This window comes from Atractosteus spatula, chromosome 13 (assembly GCF_055471065.1).
Source record: "Atractosteus spatula isolate fAtrSpa1 chromosome 13, fAtrSpa1.hap1, whole genome shotgun sequence".
In the NCBI taxonomy this organism is placed as follows: domain Eukaryota; kingdom Metazoa; phylum Chordata; class Actinopteri; order Semionotiformes; family Lepisosteidae; genus Atractosteus; species Atractosteus spatula.
Window position 1 is genome coordinate 25,778,469 of NC_142718.1, and position 22,458 is coordinate 25,800,926.

The following is a 22,458-nucleotide window of genomic DNA, read 5'->3' on the forward strand; positions in this document are numbered from 1 at the left end:
ATGGAACAGTTTTTCAGAGGCTTTCAGCTTTTCAAAGGCAATTTCCACATTTTATGTTTAGCTGTGAATTTTGTTACGTACTAAAAGCAATACAATTTAACAATTGTTTGGTAAGCAGAAATTAAATGGAGTTTAAATCCTACTGAAGGTTTTTATTTCAGTGTAGCTTTTGACAGTATTAACAAACAAGAAAATAAGTGGCCTGTTGTAATGTTTTGAGACTTTTACTATGCACATAAAAGCTGAGATTCTTCATGCTACTGTATGTTTCTACTGTGCACTCATTAACACTGTCAGGGAGGGTACCTTTAAAATAGTCATTGTTCTGCATTACAGTTTTGAGAATTGCAATTTAAATATTACAGGACAAATTTATTGCTTAATGATTTTTCCGGACACTAACACTGCTGCAACTGTTTGAACCTTCCATCCATTTTCTGACCTCTTTATCCAATACAGAGTCACGGGGAGCCAGAGACTATCCCAGCATGCAACTGGTGCAAACCCAGTACACCCTGGATAGGATACCAGTCTACCTCAGGGCAAACACAGACAAAGACACACACACACACACTCTCACACCAGGACTGATTTTCCCAGAAGCCAATTAGCCTGCTAGTATTTCTTTGGACTGTGGGAGGAAGGAAACTGCAGCACCCGTGAGGAAACCCACGCAAACACAGAGATAACATACAGTATAACCTCAACACAGATAGCACCTGGTCCGGAATTGAACCCGGGGCCACAGTGCTGAGAGGCTTCATTGCTAACCACTGCACTTGCAAATGCTAGAGTTTCCTGTTCAAATTAAAAACTTAAGGTAGGCTACATAAGGAGGGAGGGAGGCGATGAAATGTAACTTTTTGAAGTTGGAAATAGTCGCAATGGGGCATCAGAGTGGTGCAGTGGTTAACTTGCAGCACTGAGTCTCTGGGTTCCCTACGTTATACCCATTGCTTACTTGGATAGACCCTGGCTCCCCTGCAACTCTGAATTGGAATTGGAAGAAGTGATTAGATGGATGGAAGAATAAGCACAATGCACTCATTTAAGAATTGTTTACAACCACAGTGTTTTTTAAGAATTCATTAGATGGTTTCACTGTTCCGTCAGTCTTTGTTTGTTTTGTGCTTCCAATGTATTTTTCCTTGCGGCCCAGACAGCTGCTTCTTCCATTCTGTCAAATCCTTATCAGCCTGATTAGAAAAAGTGCTTCAAGACTTCCAGCTCTTATCATTAGGAAATGGTCCATGGTAACAATTCAAACGTTTTAAGCTTTAGCAAGGAAAAATTGACCTTTTGCTAAGGCACTTTTGGTTGTCAGCCATAACATCAGCAACAAAATATTATTCTAATAGCTGCTTTCCCAATAATAAAAGATGGCATTTCAGTCAGGCATCTACAGAGCACAATAAAAAGACTTGGATAATAATAAAAATGAGTGTCTAGATAGTGATTCAGTGTAAAACATTACTAGTTGAGTATCATACTGCTGGAAATGAATCTTACGCAAGAGCTTAAAGGGCCCCTGTGTTCTATAGTTAGTTTTTTTAGGTTTGTCTGGCAGGTGCAGAAGCACGGAAGACACATAGAGTAGGTATACACAGGAAGTCACTAGATTTGAGTTACTAGTGAAGCATACGTGAGACTGGAATAGAGTCTCTGTTAGAACAAATACACAAGAAAAATGGGTTTCTAAAGTAAGAGCAAGAGCAGGTGCCATAGAGATATTTGGAGACTGAAATGTCAATAAATTCCTAATTATATACTAAAAGGCATTAAAAATTCAATAAATTAGGATTGGACCCAGTAGCATTCATTTAGTTTTTAATGCCCCTCTGTATATGAAGTAAAGAACAAAGGTAATATGCATCATGTGGATAATTCATATGCACTTTTGCTTTTATTTAAAAATATTTCTTGATATTTTGACCTATGGTGAAAGTCACAATATTTGTTGTTCATAGGTTTATGAAAATGTTAATTAATCTGTTAACACAGTGAGTTAGGTGCATTGTAAGTGGCATTGTGGGATACTAGGATCCACGTAGCTTAATGCTGAAAATATTTTAATGTAAAAAATGTTCTTGCCTGAACAAATTAAGCAGCAAGAAGTTTTCATTTCCATTGGTATTAATGTAGAATCTGTGTAAGTTCCCAGCAATACTAGGTATTAAACTAATTGATTCACTAATAAATGTATAATGTTCTAGACAGAAAAAAATAATGTCTGTCATGCAAACTAATTCAGGCATTGTGGTGTCAATAACTATCTGCACACACTACAACGTTTCCTTTAATATTTTTATACAGATTCTATACAGATGTTAATATTGGCCTGCTCTGAGACTGTAAGTTATCTATTTCTTTGGTCATGCATTACAATACTAAGACAATCATTTAATTTGATATGAAACTTTAATTCCAAATTAACAATGACTTTTTTAAAATGTTATCTGAGCTTGAGAACTTTATATGAATTCTTTTACAGGAAGCACATAAAAAGTCTGAACTGCAACACATTTATATTGAATTAATGGACACATTATTCTTCTTTACCATCAAATGATATTGGCCTTTGAATTGTGTTATGTTGATTCTCAGCAGTATTAAATTGCTTTTTAGCTGTGGCTTAATTGTGTAAAAAAAATTCTCATTATCTGAATTCCCAAGAGGTGTGGAATGCACATATTTTGTTTCATTAATGTACATATGGCTACCATATGATATTCAGGAGTTTTGATAGCACAGCATCAAAAAATGATAGCTCATTTTTGCTAAACAGATTAGGAATCTCTTCTATTATAGAAATAATGAATAATTGGACCCACCTGAACATGGAGTTTGAATGTATTAACCTGAACTTGGAATTGCAAGGAAGTGTATCAACAATCTCTATCTGGCTATTGAACTTTATAGAAACGTGTAAATTAAATTAAATTATTCTTTTTTTTTGCTGTAGCTTTATCTGTGGTAACAATATTTAAAATTTTAAAATATCGGCACAGATGAAATGGTATTATTTATAATGATATTACATTATATAACCATAACCATTGACCCTTTCTTCCAAACTCTGTACCTTTTCCTGCAGTTCAGCTCTGTACAAGATCCAGCCAGGATATTGCTATATGAAGTTATATTCAGGACAATATTCCTTTTATATATTTTGCAAATGAGAAAGTCACATTCTATGTAGTCATCAGTGCTGCATCTAAGAAGTATTTAGGATGAAATGATAAAGTTAATTGATTTGAAGGGGGCAAGCAAAGTGAATTTCTATCATGCCAGCCTTCTTGATTGTACAAAAACAAAGAGTTTGCAGTGGCAAGCGGCCGGTGCAGAACAGCCATGCAAACTACAGCTTGAGTTTTGAATATCAGTTAACGTTTAATGCAAGATGAGTGGCACAGTGCTATGGTGGCCAACTTTGTTTCACAGAGCCTTGGGGGCTGTATTTGATTCTGGACTGGAGGGAAGTTATCTATCAAGCGTGTATGTTCTCCCTATGTTTGTATAGATTCTCTCCGTCTTCTAGTTCTATCTTTCCAAAAATATAGGCTAACAAGCGTTTCTAAATTGTCTGTGTCACCTGCAACACACTTGCATCCCACCTGCTTTTGAGGATAGGTTCTGCTTTGCTGCAGCCCTTACCATGAGACTTTTTCATGAGAAAGAGCAGGCCTGTGCTTGTGTCTTTTAAGCGGTGATGCATTGTCAAGAGCCGAAGTTCTGATAGCAGCCATTAAGAGAAAATTGCTGTGGATGTCAACAACTTTGCTCTGCTGCACGTCCTTGAATAATACATCCATATACTGCAATTAAGTTGATAGATGTGAATATTTTCATACATTTTTGTTTTCCCTGGCACATTTTCTCAGTTTCAGTTGTTTCTCTTCATTCCCAAACATTTTGGCAGACTTTTTAAAGTACCATAATGTCAGAATACCAGGAGCCCGACTTTGTAGGCACTAAATGAGATACTGATTTTGGTGCATTAAAATCTTCCCCGAAGGAAACGTTCTGTTAATCTTTTCTCTTTTGGCAGCACTGTCATCGGTCGCCCCAACCAAGCTCTTTGAATTTGAATCTGAATTGGAAACATTGAAAATGCATATGAAATCCTTCTTGGAAATGGGGATTTGGAATTTTGTTCTGACGTTCTCTTGATGGAAAGTGCAAATACAGCAAGTGCTCCCCTCGGAATTGACCCACACATTGATCAGTCCATCTGGGCCTCTAAGGATGCAGGAAAGTAGAGCTGGGAACTTTGTACTCTTAATTCTTCCTTGTACTATTTAGTTGCAGGGATCCCATTTCAATTTGCATTGCAAAAAGAGCCCTGGAATGTGGTGCTTGCCTGTTCATTACGATGACTGTATAAAGTGCTTTGACAAGACAGTTTGAATTAGAATTGCCTCAGGCTAGGGTGTAAATGGGGAAATAATATGCATCACTAAATTTAAGTAGATAAATAAATAAACAAATATACTGTAACATAGACACAGGTCCATCATCTGTCTTTTAGGCAATAATTAAAACAGCAGTAAAATGAGTCTCCCTGGCACACATTCTTTAATTTTCCATTCCTAGATACTACTTTTCTTGTCAAATGGAGTTGAAGCAATACTGTAATAACCCTTCCATGACAGGTACTAATTATATTTATCTACATAAAGCAGAACTAATGCATAATTTCACTTTGCAGCCAGCTGAGTATTTTTAGAAATATCTCCACAAATACAATAAAATTCAGTAATTCATTATTTGTATTGTGATTCCAGCAAATGTAGAATAATGGAACAACTATTGAAATGAAACTTTACTTTACCAGACAAGAACCTAGCTATGAAAACAAGTAAACAATAATATCAACTTTGGCCTTCTCATCATATTTTAAACCTTGTCTGTAATATGGAGACTCAAGCTTTCAAGAGGCAGCAGCATCATGAAGAGAAATTATTCAGATGCTTTTCAACAATCTGAACTGGTTGGTTCATGAGTCAGAAGAAAAAAGACTAATCAGAAGTTTAGCAGGGAAATCATCTGGTAATACTTGTCTAGCTAATTTCTTATTAGGCAGCATTAGGCAGTCAGTGACATTAAATTGTATGAAAGCTTTGTATAAAATAGATGGAAGAAAAATAGAGATTAGTGAACTGACAATACATTCATGTGCATGTTCATGGGAACATCCTGTAGCTTGTCAGGTAAAGTATGTAGAGATTGTCTGCGTGTATGTGTGAGTGTAATAATAGATGTATGTAATAGAGAGAGAAATCTAAAAACCAACTGCTAGAAGATATTCCCATTATGAGAGACATACTGTAAAATGTGGCAGCCAGATATTTTGAAGTGTATTTTGATTTGGTCGTTTTTTAATTACAAGTGTTGAATGGGTAAATAAACATCTGTATAACTACTCTTTACTTTTCTTTCCTTTTCACGAAAATGATACAGCTGTGTATGGTACAAACAGAATATGTAAACCACAAATGTGTCTTTTGAAATTGACAAATTGCAAAAATTATCTTGACTAAACCTACTTTTGTTTGTCAGTTAGCATAATTGGCCTACACCACAGATGGTTTATTTGGGGGGTAAATTAGGCCACAATTTATTTTTTTTTGCAGATTTTAATTGCCGGAGTTTGCTGGAAAGAAGGAACTCATTATAAAGGCGCCTCGCAGTAGGAACTGTAACATGTTGTCTTGATGCTGATGCTGTCATTGAGATTAAAGATACTGTGAATACCTTTTTCTGTGGGGAATGAAATATAAAGAAAAAAGGGAATGACATGTTGGTTATATTCAATGTTTAATTTTTGGTGTTATGTAATATAGTTAACTTTCTTGGATTTAGGTCAGTGGTCCTGTTAAAAGCTAACAATGCATATAAGCTTGAAAAACAAGTGTAAAAACTCTTAATTTAATAATTCAGAGGAGAAACCCACCAATACAGCACAAAGCAAATATTTCAATAACATATGTTAGCATTTATGAAGGTAAAAGTTAGTAATATGATTACATTTTAGATATGTCAGAAGTACAGCAAATGCAAAAGATAAATGCAACAAATACACTTTGTGCAATACTAATGTTGAATGTACATAGCTCATAATTCAGGAAGGAAATCCTAAGAGAAAATTAAAAGTTCATTTTAGATAAGTATATGCAGTCAATTATATGCATAACATTTAGCATTTTATTATTTTGTTTTTATTCTGTCTCCTACATTTAGAAAAATTTTAACTACAGACATCATTTTGCCTTTTAGATATAGTATTCTATATCTATTGTCTATGTCTATTAACAATTGTTATAGTATTCTTTTTTTCTCTGTCATTTGCCGAGGATGGGACTAATGTAGGTGGTAGCTGATACTATAATTGTCTGAGTATCAGATTATTAAAATAATAAAGCCCTTTTTTGACTGATAGCTTTTAGTCAAACTTCAGAAAATTCAAACGGTGTTAGAATTTTGTTAGGAAGGCTTTGTATTGACTATGAACCTATCGACAGTTGACTTTAAGCCTCTGGTATCTGACCTGCACATGCTGGTAATTTAAAATCATTGCCACCCAAATAGTTATGAATCAACTGCTGGTATTTACCACCACTTACTAGCAGAATAAAATGCTACAGTGCTACTTATTCAAGCAGCTGCACTGATTTTCCAAAAGCAATGAATGTCTGGGCAGACCAAAAACAATTTTGACATTATTAATCTAATGCAAGGCAAGCAGAATCAGCAGCTATTGCCACCATACTTTACATTTTAAGTGTTTATTGCTTTTTTTGTAGCTTTGCATGCACGATTTACTCTGCCATAATGTCCATTGCTGGAGAAAGTGCTTTTGTGCTGGAAAGTCATTTCTAAAGAAGAGGTAAGGTGTTATCTGTTGATTTGTGACTATAGTATTGCAGCATAATTAAAGGTGTTTCAATAAATAGGAAGAGTTCACTGGTAAAGCAATTATAACAAATAATAAAACGATAGACTTAATGTCACACCTTCACACTCATGCATTGAATGCAGACTAGTAGAAATCTCTGTTAAACTCCTGGAGACAAGACCTGACTGTCTGCTGTATTTCATTATTGGATGCAAAATATGTGCTAGACAGCAGTGTCTTTAAGGGCTTGAAGAGATAGAATCACTGGGTTACCAGGTCAGGGCTGATAGAGGTTGCCAAGGACTTCATAGCCAAAACACTATAAACACTTTTGGCACTATGCAATTGCCACTATGTAGCCTGGCATTAATATGACGTCTTGACACAGTAGCAGGTGCCATCTTAGCTACCAGCTACCTGCAGCTGGTGTACCATGTAAAAATGTCACTAAGAGTTGACAAAAGGCATTTCTTGCAGTTTTGAACTTCATTGTGGGAAGGGGATGGCAGGTATTTCCGTATCATGTATGCTGATTTAGGGATATCTATCCACATTATATCTCTTAAAAGCATTCACCGCAGGAACTGACTACTTGATAACATCATACACAGCAGTGAGAGGCCTGTCCTGTTGGATATTTGATCATCTGTGAGTTGATAGTGCTGCAGAGGGCACAGACTTTACCCATTACTTTCAATGGCTGATGGTGGAGGTCCTTGGATATCCTTCATGATATTCACGACATTGAACAACAAATTTGTGATCATTGATCCCTATCTGAAATATGTGAACCACTCGAATTCTCGAATCAGAACTAAAGTTAGCTAAGTTAAGCTTAGCTAAAATGGGCTTAGAGATTCAAGGCATATAATGAACACCTGCAAGTCTATAGAGTTACACTAGCTACAGCCAGATCATTGTATATCTCACATACAATCAGCTCTGGGCCGGGGAATCATAAAGTGCATCATAAATGTACAGCATCCTTGGGTTATTAAAGTTATTCATCCTTCATCCTTCCTGCACAACATCCATATTTGATTCTATGGCAAGACAGGGGTCTGTGGATCCCATGACATCAATATTAATGTACAAAACAATACTATTGCACCCCACCTGTTCAGCCACCAAAGGCAATTTGTTTTCGACAATGTTTTCAGCCATATTTATTGAAAAACACACATATACTGTTCCAGTTTTAGCATTTAACATCTATAGACCAAAGGTCTGATTTTTAAGGTCTGATTTGAATCTCATAAAACAAGGTCTCTGCTCTGAAGTATTTGCATTCTACAGTTTAATTTATTCATAGAATGGCTTGCTTAAAAGCCCCCGAAATCTGCCATTTCAGTTTTTAAAATGCCTTGTATACAGTTTTAATGATATAATGAACAGCTCAAGGGTGATGTCCAATGAGATCAATTTTATGAAAAAGAATGGGGCCTCAAAATATTTCAGCAGTAGTGTTGACGATGCCAACTTATTTGTTCTGACACTTCATTCATTTATTGAGATACTTCAGTAATCATCTGTGTTCCTTAATTAAGGAGCTCATAACCACAGAGCAGTTGAGATCCAAATATACCCTGTCATCTGATTTATACAGTACCTTTTTACTGTAGATAGGCTCCTGGCACAATGAAATTGGGTGTATGGGTCTTTTTCTTTATTCTTTCTGTTATGCTTTGCAATCCAATGCTGTATATAACTGATTACTTTTCAGTATAGAGGTGTTATTCTTGAAAAAGATCCATCTTTTTAAAAATTTTACCTTGCAGAGATTTAAACAACATACCCCCGCCAATATATCACCCTCCATTCCAGTTATTATGGCATAAAAAAAAACATTTTATCTGATGAGGTTTGTAGTTTTGAACTGGGGATTCATTCTGGTCTGTTTACTGCATATCAGCAAAGATCTTAGATCAGTAGTCCTTTTATTTATCTAAAATGTAGTTGGAACAATTACAGAAAATACAATAAAGCAGAAAAGAGAAGGCGCAGAGCCAACAGAGGAAACTGGATAATTCATTTCAGTTTGATCTATGAAACAGTTGGAATTATTTATAGGAAAATCAAATAATGAGGAGCATGAGGCATTGTGAAATTTGTCGCAGTATGGATTCCTTTTACATAAATATTTAATATTACATCTGTAATGGGCAATCAGTGTTAAATGCATTTGTAATGCACTATGTACACAGTCAAGAGTTTAGAAGCCCCTCTGTGATGGAAACTAGCAATACAGAGTGAACTCTAGGCTAGAAGAACAGATTGGATGTTGAGGTTTATTATCCTTAGTTGGTGAGACATTGACTCGTGTTTGAGTAAATGTATTAACACTGCTTTCTGTACCTTCCTTCCTGTTGTTAATAAAAGTGTCATTGGTTTTGCCCTGAGATAGAGTCCAGAAGCGTAAGGAAGCCTGGTCTTAGCTTACAAGGCACTTCTGTAAATAAGAATGGCACTTGAACAGCAATTCGCATTTCTTTAGTGATTTTATAGCCCATTCTCTAATAGTATGCTAAAAACAGAGAAGTTAATGAACAGAAGTGCATATATTCCACAGTACTGACAGCCTCGATACTGCACATCTGTCATTCTCAGTCTCAGTTAGACAATTTCCTTACACATGCAAGATTATAGACTGGATGTTGAGGTTTATTAGCCTTAGTTGACTCGTGTTTTATGTTTCCTGCCATAAAAAAAACATATTAGAGTTTGCCATCAGCATTTTTGTGATGTCTATATAATCAGAATGTTTAGAAAGATCACTGGAAAATAGCTTATGTAATGCACATTTATAAAAAGGATAACAAAACTGAACTCAGGAACTTCTAGACAATTACATTTTACTTTACTATTATGAGTAAAGTTATGGAAACAATTATTAGGACTGAACTGGAAGATCATCAATATGGTTTACAGAGGATAATCGAGATTAATTCTCAAAATTGAAATCTCATTTTAAATGTTGATCACCATGTTTTTCAAAAGATGTTACTGCTCAGAAATCAGTCCAGCCCAGCCCAGACACGAATGACCATCTAAAGTCTCGGGCTCAGCCTGCAGTAACAGGCTAAAAGAACTGAACCTTTTTAGTCTTTAACATTAAATAATTCAGAGGACCTGAATCAAAATCTTCAAAAGCATTGGAGATGCTGAATAGACTTCTTCAGAATGAACAGTGAAACATAAAACCAAAAGGCTGGTAAATTGGGTTGGTGTGCTAATAACAAGTGGAAACTATGTGGAAATGCATTTAAAATTGAGAACAGGAGGCACACCTGTTTTTGTGCAGGTATTTGGCTTTAGAATGTGGTCCATAATGGTTCCAAGTTTTACTTTAAAATGAACCCCATCTGAGCCAATTGACTTTGAATCCAAGGCTTCCTGAACTCATGTTCTGAGTCATTAATTAGGGAACTAACTTGCATTTTCTCCATTTTTGTGCCTTTCTAAATTTAAAGTTTTAATGCACCTTCTAACATACGGCTACTAATAATAACTAGGAACTTTGGTTTCTTGTTGATTATGATCAATAATGATAGGGAATCAATAATGAAGGAGAAAAATGTTGAATATTCATTTATTTGCAACAATGGTGCAGCTTTTTCATGAAATATTTAAGATGATGTGTTAATCGCTTAACAGTGCTTAACAGGTACCAAAGTAAATAATTTTTTTTTATTAAGCAAGGGATCTTGCTTCGGAAACAGGATTCTTCTACCTTTTTTTCTCCATTATTTATCGTAAAGTAAGATTTAGTTATTCATACATTTTATCTGTGGGAGTTGTTGATCTGTTGATCATTTGGAAACAACAAATATACTGTAGGTTAATTCTGATAATCACACTTTTCTAATCACGAAAGTTGTTTTTTTTAATCTTGCACGGTCAGTCAGTGTAATGTGGGCTGCAGACTCCTTGCATTAGTGAGAGACAGTGTTGCACAAATGTTTGAATTTGAGTTGAAATGACATCTTCTACAGCTCATCAGGTATATTCAGTAAATGATTTGTGAATAGTGGTGCTGACGTATGTTCTTTCAAGATAAGACAACCAGATATGCCATCTGTCATCATACATTTGCTTTGTCTAAGAATATGCAATGATACTTCTCTTCAACATGTTATTAAAGTCAATGCTGCATTAAACAATTGTTGTGAAAAATAAACTTGGTTTCATTTTCAGCTTACCATACTGTATTGAGTCCTTTTTTTTGTCATGGTAATGTCATGGTAATGGAATGTCCTTTCAATTATCTCTCTGGCAGTTTCATAATGTTAAGAGATAAAGTCAGCTTTCATTCAGTTTTTCACAAGAAACTAAATGCTGCAAAATAGAATAAATAGAAAATAAACGTGCCTTAAAGCTTTCAAGGTTGGAGGCCTGGAGGTTGTGATGCAGAAATGAAGGTAGAACAGACATCTTTCCCCATAAATTACTATCAGAATTGCCAATGTTATCTACATGATAAAGTGCTGGAGTGTCCCTAGCACTTTCTTGGTTTGTTGTTCTTATGTTAGCTTCAGTACATGTCATGCCGAGAGACCAGTTCTGTCTTGCTATTCTGCATATTCTTTCGTGGGTCTGTTTGGAACAATGTGACCTGAGAAGAAAAAGTACATGGTCATTACAGGTTAACAACTGTTAGTGAGTGATATACAGTAGCTTTGCTGTTATAGGTCAGATGCCGGCAGGAAATAACATTGATTCTTCATTTCAAATCATTTTCTGTACAGTGTTCCGGGTTAATGTGCAGTATACAGTAGTGCAGTTGTAATATAAGATAGCTAAGCACAGCCTTCATCAAAGAGGCTGTGTCAGAAAATACCTCCCATTTCAGCATCCATTTTGTGAAACAATAAAAGCTATTTATTTACTACTGAAAGTTAATGTGACCCCTCTTTTATAATTATTAATTAATTATTTTTACTCTTTTATAAAAATTCTCTAGAGATTTTGTTTTGTCTCTGTGTTCTTGAAAATATACAGTATTGAGGGTATTAGGCCACATCTGTGAAACAGCTAAAATATACAGTAAATGCTGACTACAGCTCTTTTAAAACTTTCTTTTGGATCTTATCAGTAAGATTGTAAAATTGATATTGATAATAAACCTCAAAAAGCCAAATATTAAGATGATATACCCTGTAATGTATTGTAATGCCCAAATCATTAAGCCTTAAACCCAATTATTTTGTCATAATTTATTTAATTCGCATCTGAAATGACTGTAGCATATACAGTACAGTACATTATTACTTCTAATAATGACTTCTAAATAAAGGCTGAAAATAATAATTATCTATCGATCAAAAACAGAATAAATGCCATTTACTTGTTGCAACATTAATCTAAGACAGCTAAGACTTATCTGATCTCAACTATCTTTATTGGCATGTTTAATAATGATAATATACTGTAAGGGCCTACATAAGACATACAGTAAACAATGCTTTGACATGAACCAGTGAACTGTCCTTGGAGAGTCTAAGAAGAAACTAATATTTATTAAGTACATGATTCAAAGATCCTTATTGAGTCTTTATTCATGATGTTGAAAACAGATTTCAAAGGCTTTTGTTTCTTTTTTACACTTACAGTTCCATTTAAACAAAAATTCCATTTTATGTCAGATTCTACTGCTAGGCAACCACAAAATTTTCCCTATGTTGTTGTCATATTCCATTTTCATATCACTCTACAAATACATCTCTGAAGACTGGTTGAAAACAAATTCACATATCTAGAAAACACAACATAAATCATTTATTTAAACATATCTGTAACATTGTAAATCAGGGATTAAAATGGATTATGACTTTGTCTGAACAGTTTCCTTTCTTCACACAACTAGAAAACAGGATGAAAAATGCAATATAAGTGAAAAAAATCTGTATGTAACACTGACATATATGAGACATCTGCATGTAGATCTTTTTTTTAATCTTCATAAAGTCAGTGGGAATGTTTACCAGTGTATCTCAAGAACTGAACAGTTTTCCCTTTAGTCATCTTATCCTTTGGACTACTTCTGCAATCAGAAAATCCATAAATGTCATCTTATACAGCAGCAGGTAGGAGTAATTTTAAGGGAACATGTTCATATGCTTTTTAGGGCTTTATCATATTTGTAACACTATGTGAAACATTATTAGAGGCAGGGCAATGGTTACTCAATGCTGCATTATTGTTCTTAAACTGCTGTAATTTATTTTTTAATTGGTGTCTGTCAGTTATTCAGCTATCCATCCATTTCTTATCCGTTTTTTCACTTCAGGGTACAAGGCAGAGTACACCCTAGACTAGATGTCATTCCACCACAGGGCAAACACAGACACACACTCACACTAGGGCCAGTTTTCCCAGAAGCCAATTAACCTACCAGCATGTCGTTGGACTGTTGCTGGGAAACCAGAGCACCTGGAGAAAACCAACACAAAGGTGGAGAAAACATACACACTCCACTCAGATAGTATACGGGTCTGGAATTGAACCCAGGACTTCAGCACTGCAAAGAAATAATGCTAAGCACTGTGCCACAGAGCCTAGTTAAAACCTAATACTCTGCAAAGACATCAACCTCCTAATCTGCTCTCTGGGCTAAATAAAGGGAGATCCTTCAAACAGTGCTGAACTGAGAATAACAATTTATTTTCCCTGCCAAATGCAATTAAACCTAAAGTATGTTTTTGCTTCATAAGTATACTACTGTTTAGAAGTCTTACTTAGACAAAATAAAAATATATGTTATATATATATATGGTGTGAGCATTGACAATTCACTCAACTACTATAAAAACTCTCACTGTTATTAATAAAGCTTATTTTGTTTGATTTAAATTGATCAGAATCTTTGAAAACTTGATCATCATACAACCATAAAGTCAAAAGGCTATTTTTTTATACTAGAACCTACATCCTGTCAGGTTTTACAATTTTCCTAAAAACAAAATAGCTAAATATTCAACAGAGAATTGCCAGAGATTTGTGTTTGATAAGAGACATAGCAGCACTGTAAAAGGATTATTTCATTTTTTACATGTTAATTTTTTCTCAGTTAATATAATAAAACGTAACCAAAATATTAACTATGTATTCTGATGCATAGTTATTTTTAATGAATATCTTTACACATGTACTGAAATCTGCAGTGCTGTTCCAATTATTTGGAATTATTGACTGTTACAATGATGTTCTGATGCCACACTTTTCTATCTCTATAATCAGGAAATTTGAAGATACACTGCCTCCTCCTCCTAAAATTGTAGCTCCTCTTCTTCTTGTACCAGCCGAATGCAGGACTAACACATACAGTACTGATGCTTCTTCTGCACACCTACCCAGCCTACAAAGATGTGAAACTGTGTGAAACCCAGAGCACCTTAAACCCATTCATTTTCTAACCATTTCATCCTGTTCAGGATGCTATCCCGGCAAGCAACGGACACAAAGAGGGATATACCCAAGACAGGACACCAGTCCATCACAGGGCACACACAGATACAGACATACATTTTTTCCAATTTTTCCAGAAGCCAATTGACCTACCAGTACTGCATGACTTTGGACTGTGGGAGGAAATTGGAACACCTAACAAAAATGTGCATGAACACAAGGAGAACATACAAACTCCTCACACATAGCACCCCACATCTGATCTAGAATTGAACTTAGAGAGCCAGTACTATAAAGCTGCAATGCGAACCACTGTGCCACCATGCCACGTAACTCATTAACTCTCTTGATATTCAGTCAGAAACATTTAAGACATCACTCAAGCCACTGTAACAAAATTGAAAGTGCAACAAATTGCAAGCAAATTAATGAACTTGTCAATTGTCGGCTAATAATAGTAAGACATGATTGTATTTCTTCAGCAACAAATGCATAAGGTCAGAGTTAACTGCACCACTTTGCCAGTTCTTTGTTTATATAGTAAAATCTCCAAATAAAAGCATATTGTGAAGTCACGTGCCTAAAACTGCAATAAAACATAAAAAATGATATTATCTCACTATAGTAGTCTTTGCTATTTTATGAAAAATGTAAAGTATAATTGCTTTGTTCTGCATGATTTCAGGGCACTGTGAGGGTCTTGTTACAATTTTACCAGTAATGTTATACAGAAGTGCATCCAAATCTACACATTTGCTGATTAAATACACGTACTGTACAAAATAGCTACAGAGCACAAATGATTTTTGACAGTTGTTGGCCTTGGGCTGTTTATTTTTACATAGTGATGTTAACACAATCATTACCAAGTAAAAACTGTATTTTGGGCCTTTTTGTGTTGTCCACTCTCCAGTAGTTCTTATTTGTTTACAGTATTTATTAAAACATTCACTGACAACTTTTGCTTCACAAGGAATTTTTCAAATGTCAGTCTTGCCATTGCACAATTTTGTAGAATAAGCTTACTTATTCCTCTTTATTTCAGTGTAGGCTGAAAATTAGTAACTGATACACTGTATCCGTCAATCCATTTTCAATAACTGCTAAAGCCTAATACAGGGTCACGGTGATCTGTCTCAGCAGAAAACTGGGGCAAGGATATGGCTTGGACAGGAGATTAGTCCGTCACAGGACACGCTCAAGGAGGACAATTCTGACATGCCAGTTAATCTAGAAAACGTGACTTCAGGCTCAGGGAGGAAACTGGAGCGCTCTGAGACCTTCAGTACTTGGCAGCAAGGAAATCATGCAACCTTCATGTAGCGGTAAACCTAACTGGAATCAAACCCATCCCTTACAGTCTTCAAGGCAGTAATGTTAACAGTCACTTCACCATGCTGCCCAGTAACTAATATAAATGCAACTGAAACAGTCAGAATACAAATCTGGGAAGAACCTTAGACCCTAATCTTGCACTTCCGCTTGTGTGTATGGAAGTGTTGTCCCCAAGACTTCCCACAATTCATCTCTCTCATAAACCTGGGATACACCTCAAAAATTCCCTCAGCCAGGGGAGCTACACCAAATACACTCTGCATATAAAGTCACTCTCTTCTTTACAAGGATCTAACAGAACTGCTGAGTGATTCTGAGTTATTCTTCACATGGGTTTCAATGGAGAAACATAGAAGGTTCTCAATGAATAAAAGGTGACTTGATTCTTTGTGATTAGCAGTAAATTTCACATTGCGATGGACCATACCTGTTAGTATGAAAATGTTCATTATATTTTGCGAGGTGTGCACTTCTCCTCAGGACCTGCTTAAGATCCATGTAGGCCCTGGGCACCTCTGTTTTGTGGGCCCTTTGGTAGATATATTTTTTAAGGGTGTATCAATTTCTGTAGGTAGAATATATTCAATTATCTTGAATATTTTTTCTGATACCCTGTTCTTGATATATATATATTCAAGAAGTGATCTTTGTTACAGTTTTCATCATAGAAATAAAAAAAACATGACATAATCATCCTTCCATCCATTTTCTAACCACTCCTCCAGCTTATCCAACTCAGGCTCAGCTGCTATAGGTAACAAAATTATATAGCACAAAAAAAATCATATACTAGAAACTTCAGTTTTTACTGTGCCTATTGGATAATGTGTCCCTGTTTCTCCTCTGCCTTATGGCTCCTGGTGACTTTTTGATGTGGAGACTTCCATTGTTTCAGGTTGTCACTGTACAGAAAGCAGTAGTATCCTGTCTAGACCCCTCTCTTTCTCCAGAGTAACAGTTGTACACAATCAATACAATAAGTGGATAGAAGAACATACATGAAATATCAAATAACTGTAGCAGAAATGGGATGAGGCATGGAGTAGGTGTCGGAGCTCTGGTTTTATCACTGCAAGGATGTAGGTGCACACCACTGCTAAAATCACTGCTGTTTATCTAGAAAAAGGTTCTTTAACTACATTTTTCTAAACCACCAAGCTTTACATAAGGGTACCAGACTTTTCTGTAGATCACCCTCCAATCTCCTTGGGAGATGGACCCATTCTTTGCTGGGTCTGGATCTGATGACTATGTGCCACAGTAGCAAGGACAATCTCAAGCCTGAAGTCTTGAGTATGTGTGACAGACAATGTATTCACTGAAATATCAGAAAAACACAAGAGACAACTTGCAATTCAAATTCTTCTTGAGTTAGGAAGGGTTAATGCATTTTTACAATCAGCGACCTTCATCATCCCAGTATGTGGGGGTGGATGTGTTGAGCATGTCTCTGGAATTGAAGGTGAAAGTGGATGTTTTCTCACCTCTGTCGTGGGCCATTAATGTCAGTCATGTTTATCAGGGTGAATTCTTTGATCTATAAGTATTGACAACCTTGTTACATAATGCAGAAGGGAATGTAGATTCACTCACATAGAATGTCCACAGAAGAAGATGTAAAGTCTTTGGTGATGCTATTCTAGATTGCATTCTTATAGAAACCATAGATAACATTAAGCATTACATTACTACAGACACCACAGAACAAGTTTATGTTCATCTAAAGCAAATGAGATTCATTATCCAAAATCCAAGTAAAGACGTGAGTTTTTTAAAGGTGTTTTTATAAAGGTGAAGTATGTTTAGTGAAATGCTGTTATTTCTATGTTTGATCAATTATTCCTCGTCACAATTTTTAACGTGTCTGTCGCCTTGTATTCTAATGTTTTTGCAATGCAGTAGTATAAAATCTAAGATCCATACAATATACAAAATTACAGATTTGCAATAAGGCATTTTTTCAGAGGAGTGTTCCATCCTCTGTTGGAGTTCAAGACAGCACCAATGCTTCATCACTTTTCTTCTTCATATTATTGACCCTGGAATACTACAGTAAGTGTTAGTTTTAGTAATCAGAATCCACAGAGTCCACATACTGTAGAACTCGGGCCTTTAGCAAAGCATGTTAATGGGCAACATCAGCTCTAGTTTTATTAGCTCTGAGGCAACCTTCACTGGAAGATATGGGGCACTGGTAAATATTTGGAGCTCTGAATTTTCCTGTCATTTACTTCCCAGTATTAGCTGATAAATGTAAAATGTTTCAAGCAAGAGCATAAATAATTATGCCGTATCATAATTTAAAGCACAAAGTAATAAAAGATTAATGAAGAAATACTAATATACAGGTTAACACAATACAGTGAAACGTAAATTTGTCTAGACATTATGATTCGTTAATCCAAATTCAAGCAATTTACATGGACTAAAATTTGGAAAGTATAATGCAAAATATTTACAAGGAAAAAAAATTAGTGTTTACAGTTAGTTGCATTGTGCATCATTTATTCTATTCATTCTACACAGAGTATATTCCACATATATTCTGTGTAGAATGAATAGGATAAATGCACAGTATCAAGGTCTGTAGGCCTGTAGGTCTGTAGTTAGGTCTGTAGAAATATTAGATTGTTCTAATCGAAAAAGTATTAGAGGTAATTGAACTGTTTCAGCCTTCATCAGAATGTCCTGCTGTGGAAACAGGCGTGATATACGGTGAAAGGGGTTCCTGTTGTAATTGCTTTTCTTCCTGATCTGCGTGTGTTTCCAGGTGCTGCAGATGTATCTTCCATTCTGTGGGATTGCCATATCCAATGCCCAGCTGTTCGCTGCCTCTAGGAAAGAATACGACAGAAGCAGAGTAAGAGTGAATCCAGGACTCTGGACAGCGGATTGCTAGTGTACCCACTTCCTCTAGCCCATCACTCACTGCTAACAATAAGGTTCAACATTGATCCCCTCACATCCCACTCACTGTCACTGTGTTATATGCTAAAGAGACACATATGTTTTTCATTAACTAAATGGACTCTTTCCTGAAACATTTAGTGCTAAATCTATAGAGTGGGAAGCAGAGGGTGGCATAGAGTTAGTTGGTCCAAGATATAAATCACAAGAGATAATAACTGGTCCTCAACTAGGCATCCATAGACTGCTTTTGGCATTATTTCACTGACTACTGATACAGTACATAAGGCCAGTGGTGGCCATTTAGTGCAGCCATGTTGTAATTAAAAGCTCTGTCATTGCAAGTCCAAATTTGTAAGTTGTACTTAAATCGGTAGAGTTTGGGGTGTGCGAGTCCTTGTGCCTCAGAGAACGAGTCCCCTCTGGATTCTAATGGGATGAAAAATATAAAAGTGTGTACAGAACCATTAAAACTTATCAGCAGTATTATCATCATGTAACAGGGCAACCAAATGGGGAGCGGACAAATGGGTCTGAGCCACTAGGGGGCGATGTTGAGACACTGTCTAAACAAGAAATGCTAACATTCTCACAAGGACATTGGAGAATGGACTGCACGTGTGGACACTGTTCCCTATTAAATAGTTACTCAGAGTAAACAGGTGTTGTCTATTCAGACTCACACGTGTCTCTGAGATGGTGTGAACTTAAATCTGGGGGAGAGTTCCATAGGAAGAGGGTGAGGGTAAAATAATAAAGTTTTGGTTAACTCCTTGGTATTGTATTTATTTTTAAGGGGAGTGACATATTTGATCGTTGCAGTGCTAGACCACTAGTAAGCATTAAGACAGATACAGAGCCAACTGGCCTAAAAGGAACGAGCACATTGGGATTTCCACGGATACGTATTAGGGATGAAGGGTTAGGCGAGTCGTTATTTGGACAAGTATAGGGAGGGAAGGAAAAGTAACATCAGGGTATTTCCAGACGCCACCTTGATGCCAATATATTTGTGCCGGTTCCCTCTGCTATGCTATCAGTTAAGGGGGTTCTTTGATGCCCTGTAATATTATAAATTTCAGACTACTTTTTAATGGGGGTTTAGAGCCCGTGTCCCAGATTATTTATTAAAGAGTTTCTGCACTTGATGACAAGAACATTTGAAGAAAATGTCCTTTTCAAGAGCAGAAAATGTGACTTAAAGAGCTTTAATAGGAACAGATAAATATTCATTTGTTTGATGTGTACTCATGAAAGGATTTCTTTTTTCTTCCAATTCAGGTTGCAGATGTTTTGCCACAAGTATATTTTGCTTCGAGAGAACTACTCTTCTGTAAAATTGAATTTGTCGCCATTGCCCCCTCTTCAGAGTGCAAACGAGCTAGTAGTGCTCTTCTGCCATTTTATCAATGTCACTTACAGTTTGTAAATACTGTTCATTGTAAATGTGCATGTGTTCTTTAAGTAATCAATACTTTATTAAAATGTTGAAATATTACTAGTCAAATATATTTACCTGCTCCAGCACATTTATGGAGGAGCTTACAGGGAATAATTTGAATAATAGAAAACAACTGAATTAAAAAATGGAATACTATATTACTCAATATGGATCTGCTTCATTTGTGGATTCAAGGGCAGACTCTGGTTCTTGTTTTTTTTTTAAGATAATGAGAGCTGCAAAAAATATATGATTTATTTAATGGAGTCAATAACAGAATTTTGCGAGGAAGATTAAATTCTATTCTTGCACACTTCCGCTCGCCTACATATATAAATGTCTCGCACCCAGGACTTCCTTTTGCATATCTTGCATCCCCATTTCTGCTCTTGCAGTAAAATCCCTTGGCTCACACCTTGCAATGCTGCAGGCCAGGTTAGGATCTAACCAAACTACTGAACGGCACATTTCAGTCATGTTAATGCTTGCAGTAGTATTTCAGACTCTCTTTGAAACACTACCACCACCATTTTCGGTGGCTTTGGACGCGGACAGTATCCCTCCTGACAGTTTGTTTCTTATCGCAATTTTTTTTTCTCCTGCTTTCCGCCTAGGCTTTGCTTGAAGTTGTCAACGACTTATTCGAAGAGCAGACAGACCTGGAGAAGATTGTGCGGAAGATCATGCACCGAGCCCAGACACTGCTGAAGTGCGAACGCTGTTCTGTGCAGCTCCTAGAGGACATCGAGTCCCCGGTACGTAGGGAAATTACATTTTTGGGGGGAGGAAACCCCCCAGGTTTTTGAAATACTGTACATTTAGCACATTTTTTGTGTCATAACAATCAAAAAGTGGTTACTACAATAGCAAGAACTAGATCTGTTTTAACTACAGAAGATGTTTCTCTAAGAATTTAGACTATTTTAACCATTACTCTTTGAATTAAAAATATTTTTTTCTTATCAAAGGTGGTGAAGTTTACCAAATCGTTTGAGCTCCTCTCTCCCAAATGCAGTGCTGACACTGAGAGCAGGTATGTCCTATGTATAAATGAATATTCAGTGTAACCTGGATTTCCAATATTGGTTAGCTTTAAAATACTCTTCTGGAAAAAATAACCCCATGCAGCATTTTTAATCACATTTAACCAGTTAACGGGTGAACAGGTATTTTCTCGGGCAACAGTCAACGATTGAATAACTCTTTAAATTCTTTAAATGGGGAAGAACCATCAGCACATTAATTTTTTTTATATTTCCTGCCTGAATATTTCTAAAGAAAACAGAAAAAAATCAGAATTGTGAAAACTAATTAATTCCAATCTCCCCATCAGGTAAAACTGACCACTGAGCGAATGACTGAGATGGTCACATTGCCTAGAGAGAAAATAAAACTTGTTGCCCCAAATTGGTTTGTGCTGTTTCTGATATTATGGTCATTAATTATTCTTGCACCAATCTTAATCCGTTCCTCAAAGATTTAAAGTTGCTGTCCCTCCTCTAGATCTATGATTACAGAGTATTTTAAATATAAATTACCTTAAAAATAACCAGGCAATATGGAGTGTCTGTGGCAGGAGTTCTGTTTAATGTGCACATTTCTACTGTCTACTTTAGGAGCAGTTATTGTAATGCAGTGTTCTTTTTTCACAATGTATAACATGCATCAGTACTCTGTATACTGACCAAAAGACTTGACAGAAATTGTATTTCTTTGGTACTTATATTAATATTAATTACAATAAGGCAGTTTGTTAATAATGGCAACATTGTTGTCATGGAGGTATGGACCCAGTCTTAAACTGTTTTAAAAAATCATATTTCTTCCTCATCAACATAAAATGCAAAAGAGTGCCATAAGAAGAGGCATTTTTCTAAGAACCAGGTCTTGTTGTAAAAGCCAGTTGTTTTTAGGGAACATCTGGCACCTGATCTATTTTAATTGTACAGCTGTTGGCTATATTACCACTATTGGTTCAATCTTGAGCAGGGACATAGCAATCCCTGCGCCATTGAAATGAAGCGAACTGATTGGGATTCAGTTGTTCCTTCATAGACTTTCCCAACATACTGTATACTGCCAAATACAATGACAGAGGTAAGGAAATTAAATGTAAAAAATATAATAACATTTTATGTTAAATGTCCATTCTCTAAAAAAACTACGTTACATCTCATGAATATATGAATTCCACTCCCACAGTCTCCTTTGTCACTAAATGAACCCAGGACCTAAAAGCAAAATTCCACTTGGAAATTGGAAATAATACTTCCAAACATTAATGCATCAAGCGTTTTAGATTCCTTAAGCTTGGGAATGTGTCTTCAAGTAGTCTTTCCAGTTAAAATAAAGTATACAGGCACAGGAACATGCAGAATGAAGCAAATTGTTATTAACAATTAAAATTATTAGTCCAATTTTAAAAGCGAGAGAATAGTAAGCTGAAATAAAAACCTGGAAAGTGTGAGCTGTGACT

The 22,458-nt window shown here is 35.9% G+C and overlaps 1 protein-coding gene across 1 annotated transcript in view; it reads left to right on the top strand.

Moving 5' to 3' along the window:
- pde11a (phosphodiesterase 11a) overlaps positions 1–22,458 on the top strand; it is a 90,130-nt gene that overhangs the window by 13,279 nt on the left and 54,393 nt on the right. Inside the window, exons 3-5 of the mRNA XM_088930710.1 lie at positions 18,405–18,494; positions 20,597–20,737; positions 20,951–21,015. Of these exons, the coding sequence (XP_088786836.1) occupies positions 18,405–18,494; positions 20,597–20,737; positions 20,951–21,015 (296 nt within the window). The remainder of the gene's footprint in view (positions 1–18,404; positions 18,495–20,596; positions 20,738–20,950; positions 21,016–22,458) is intronic.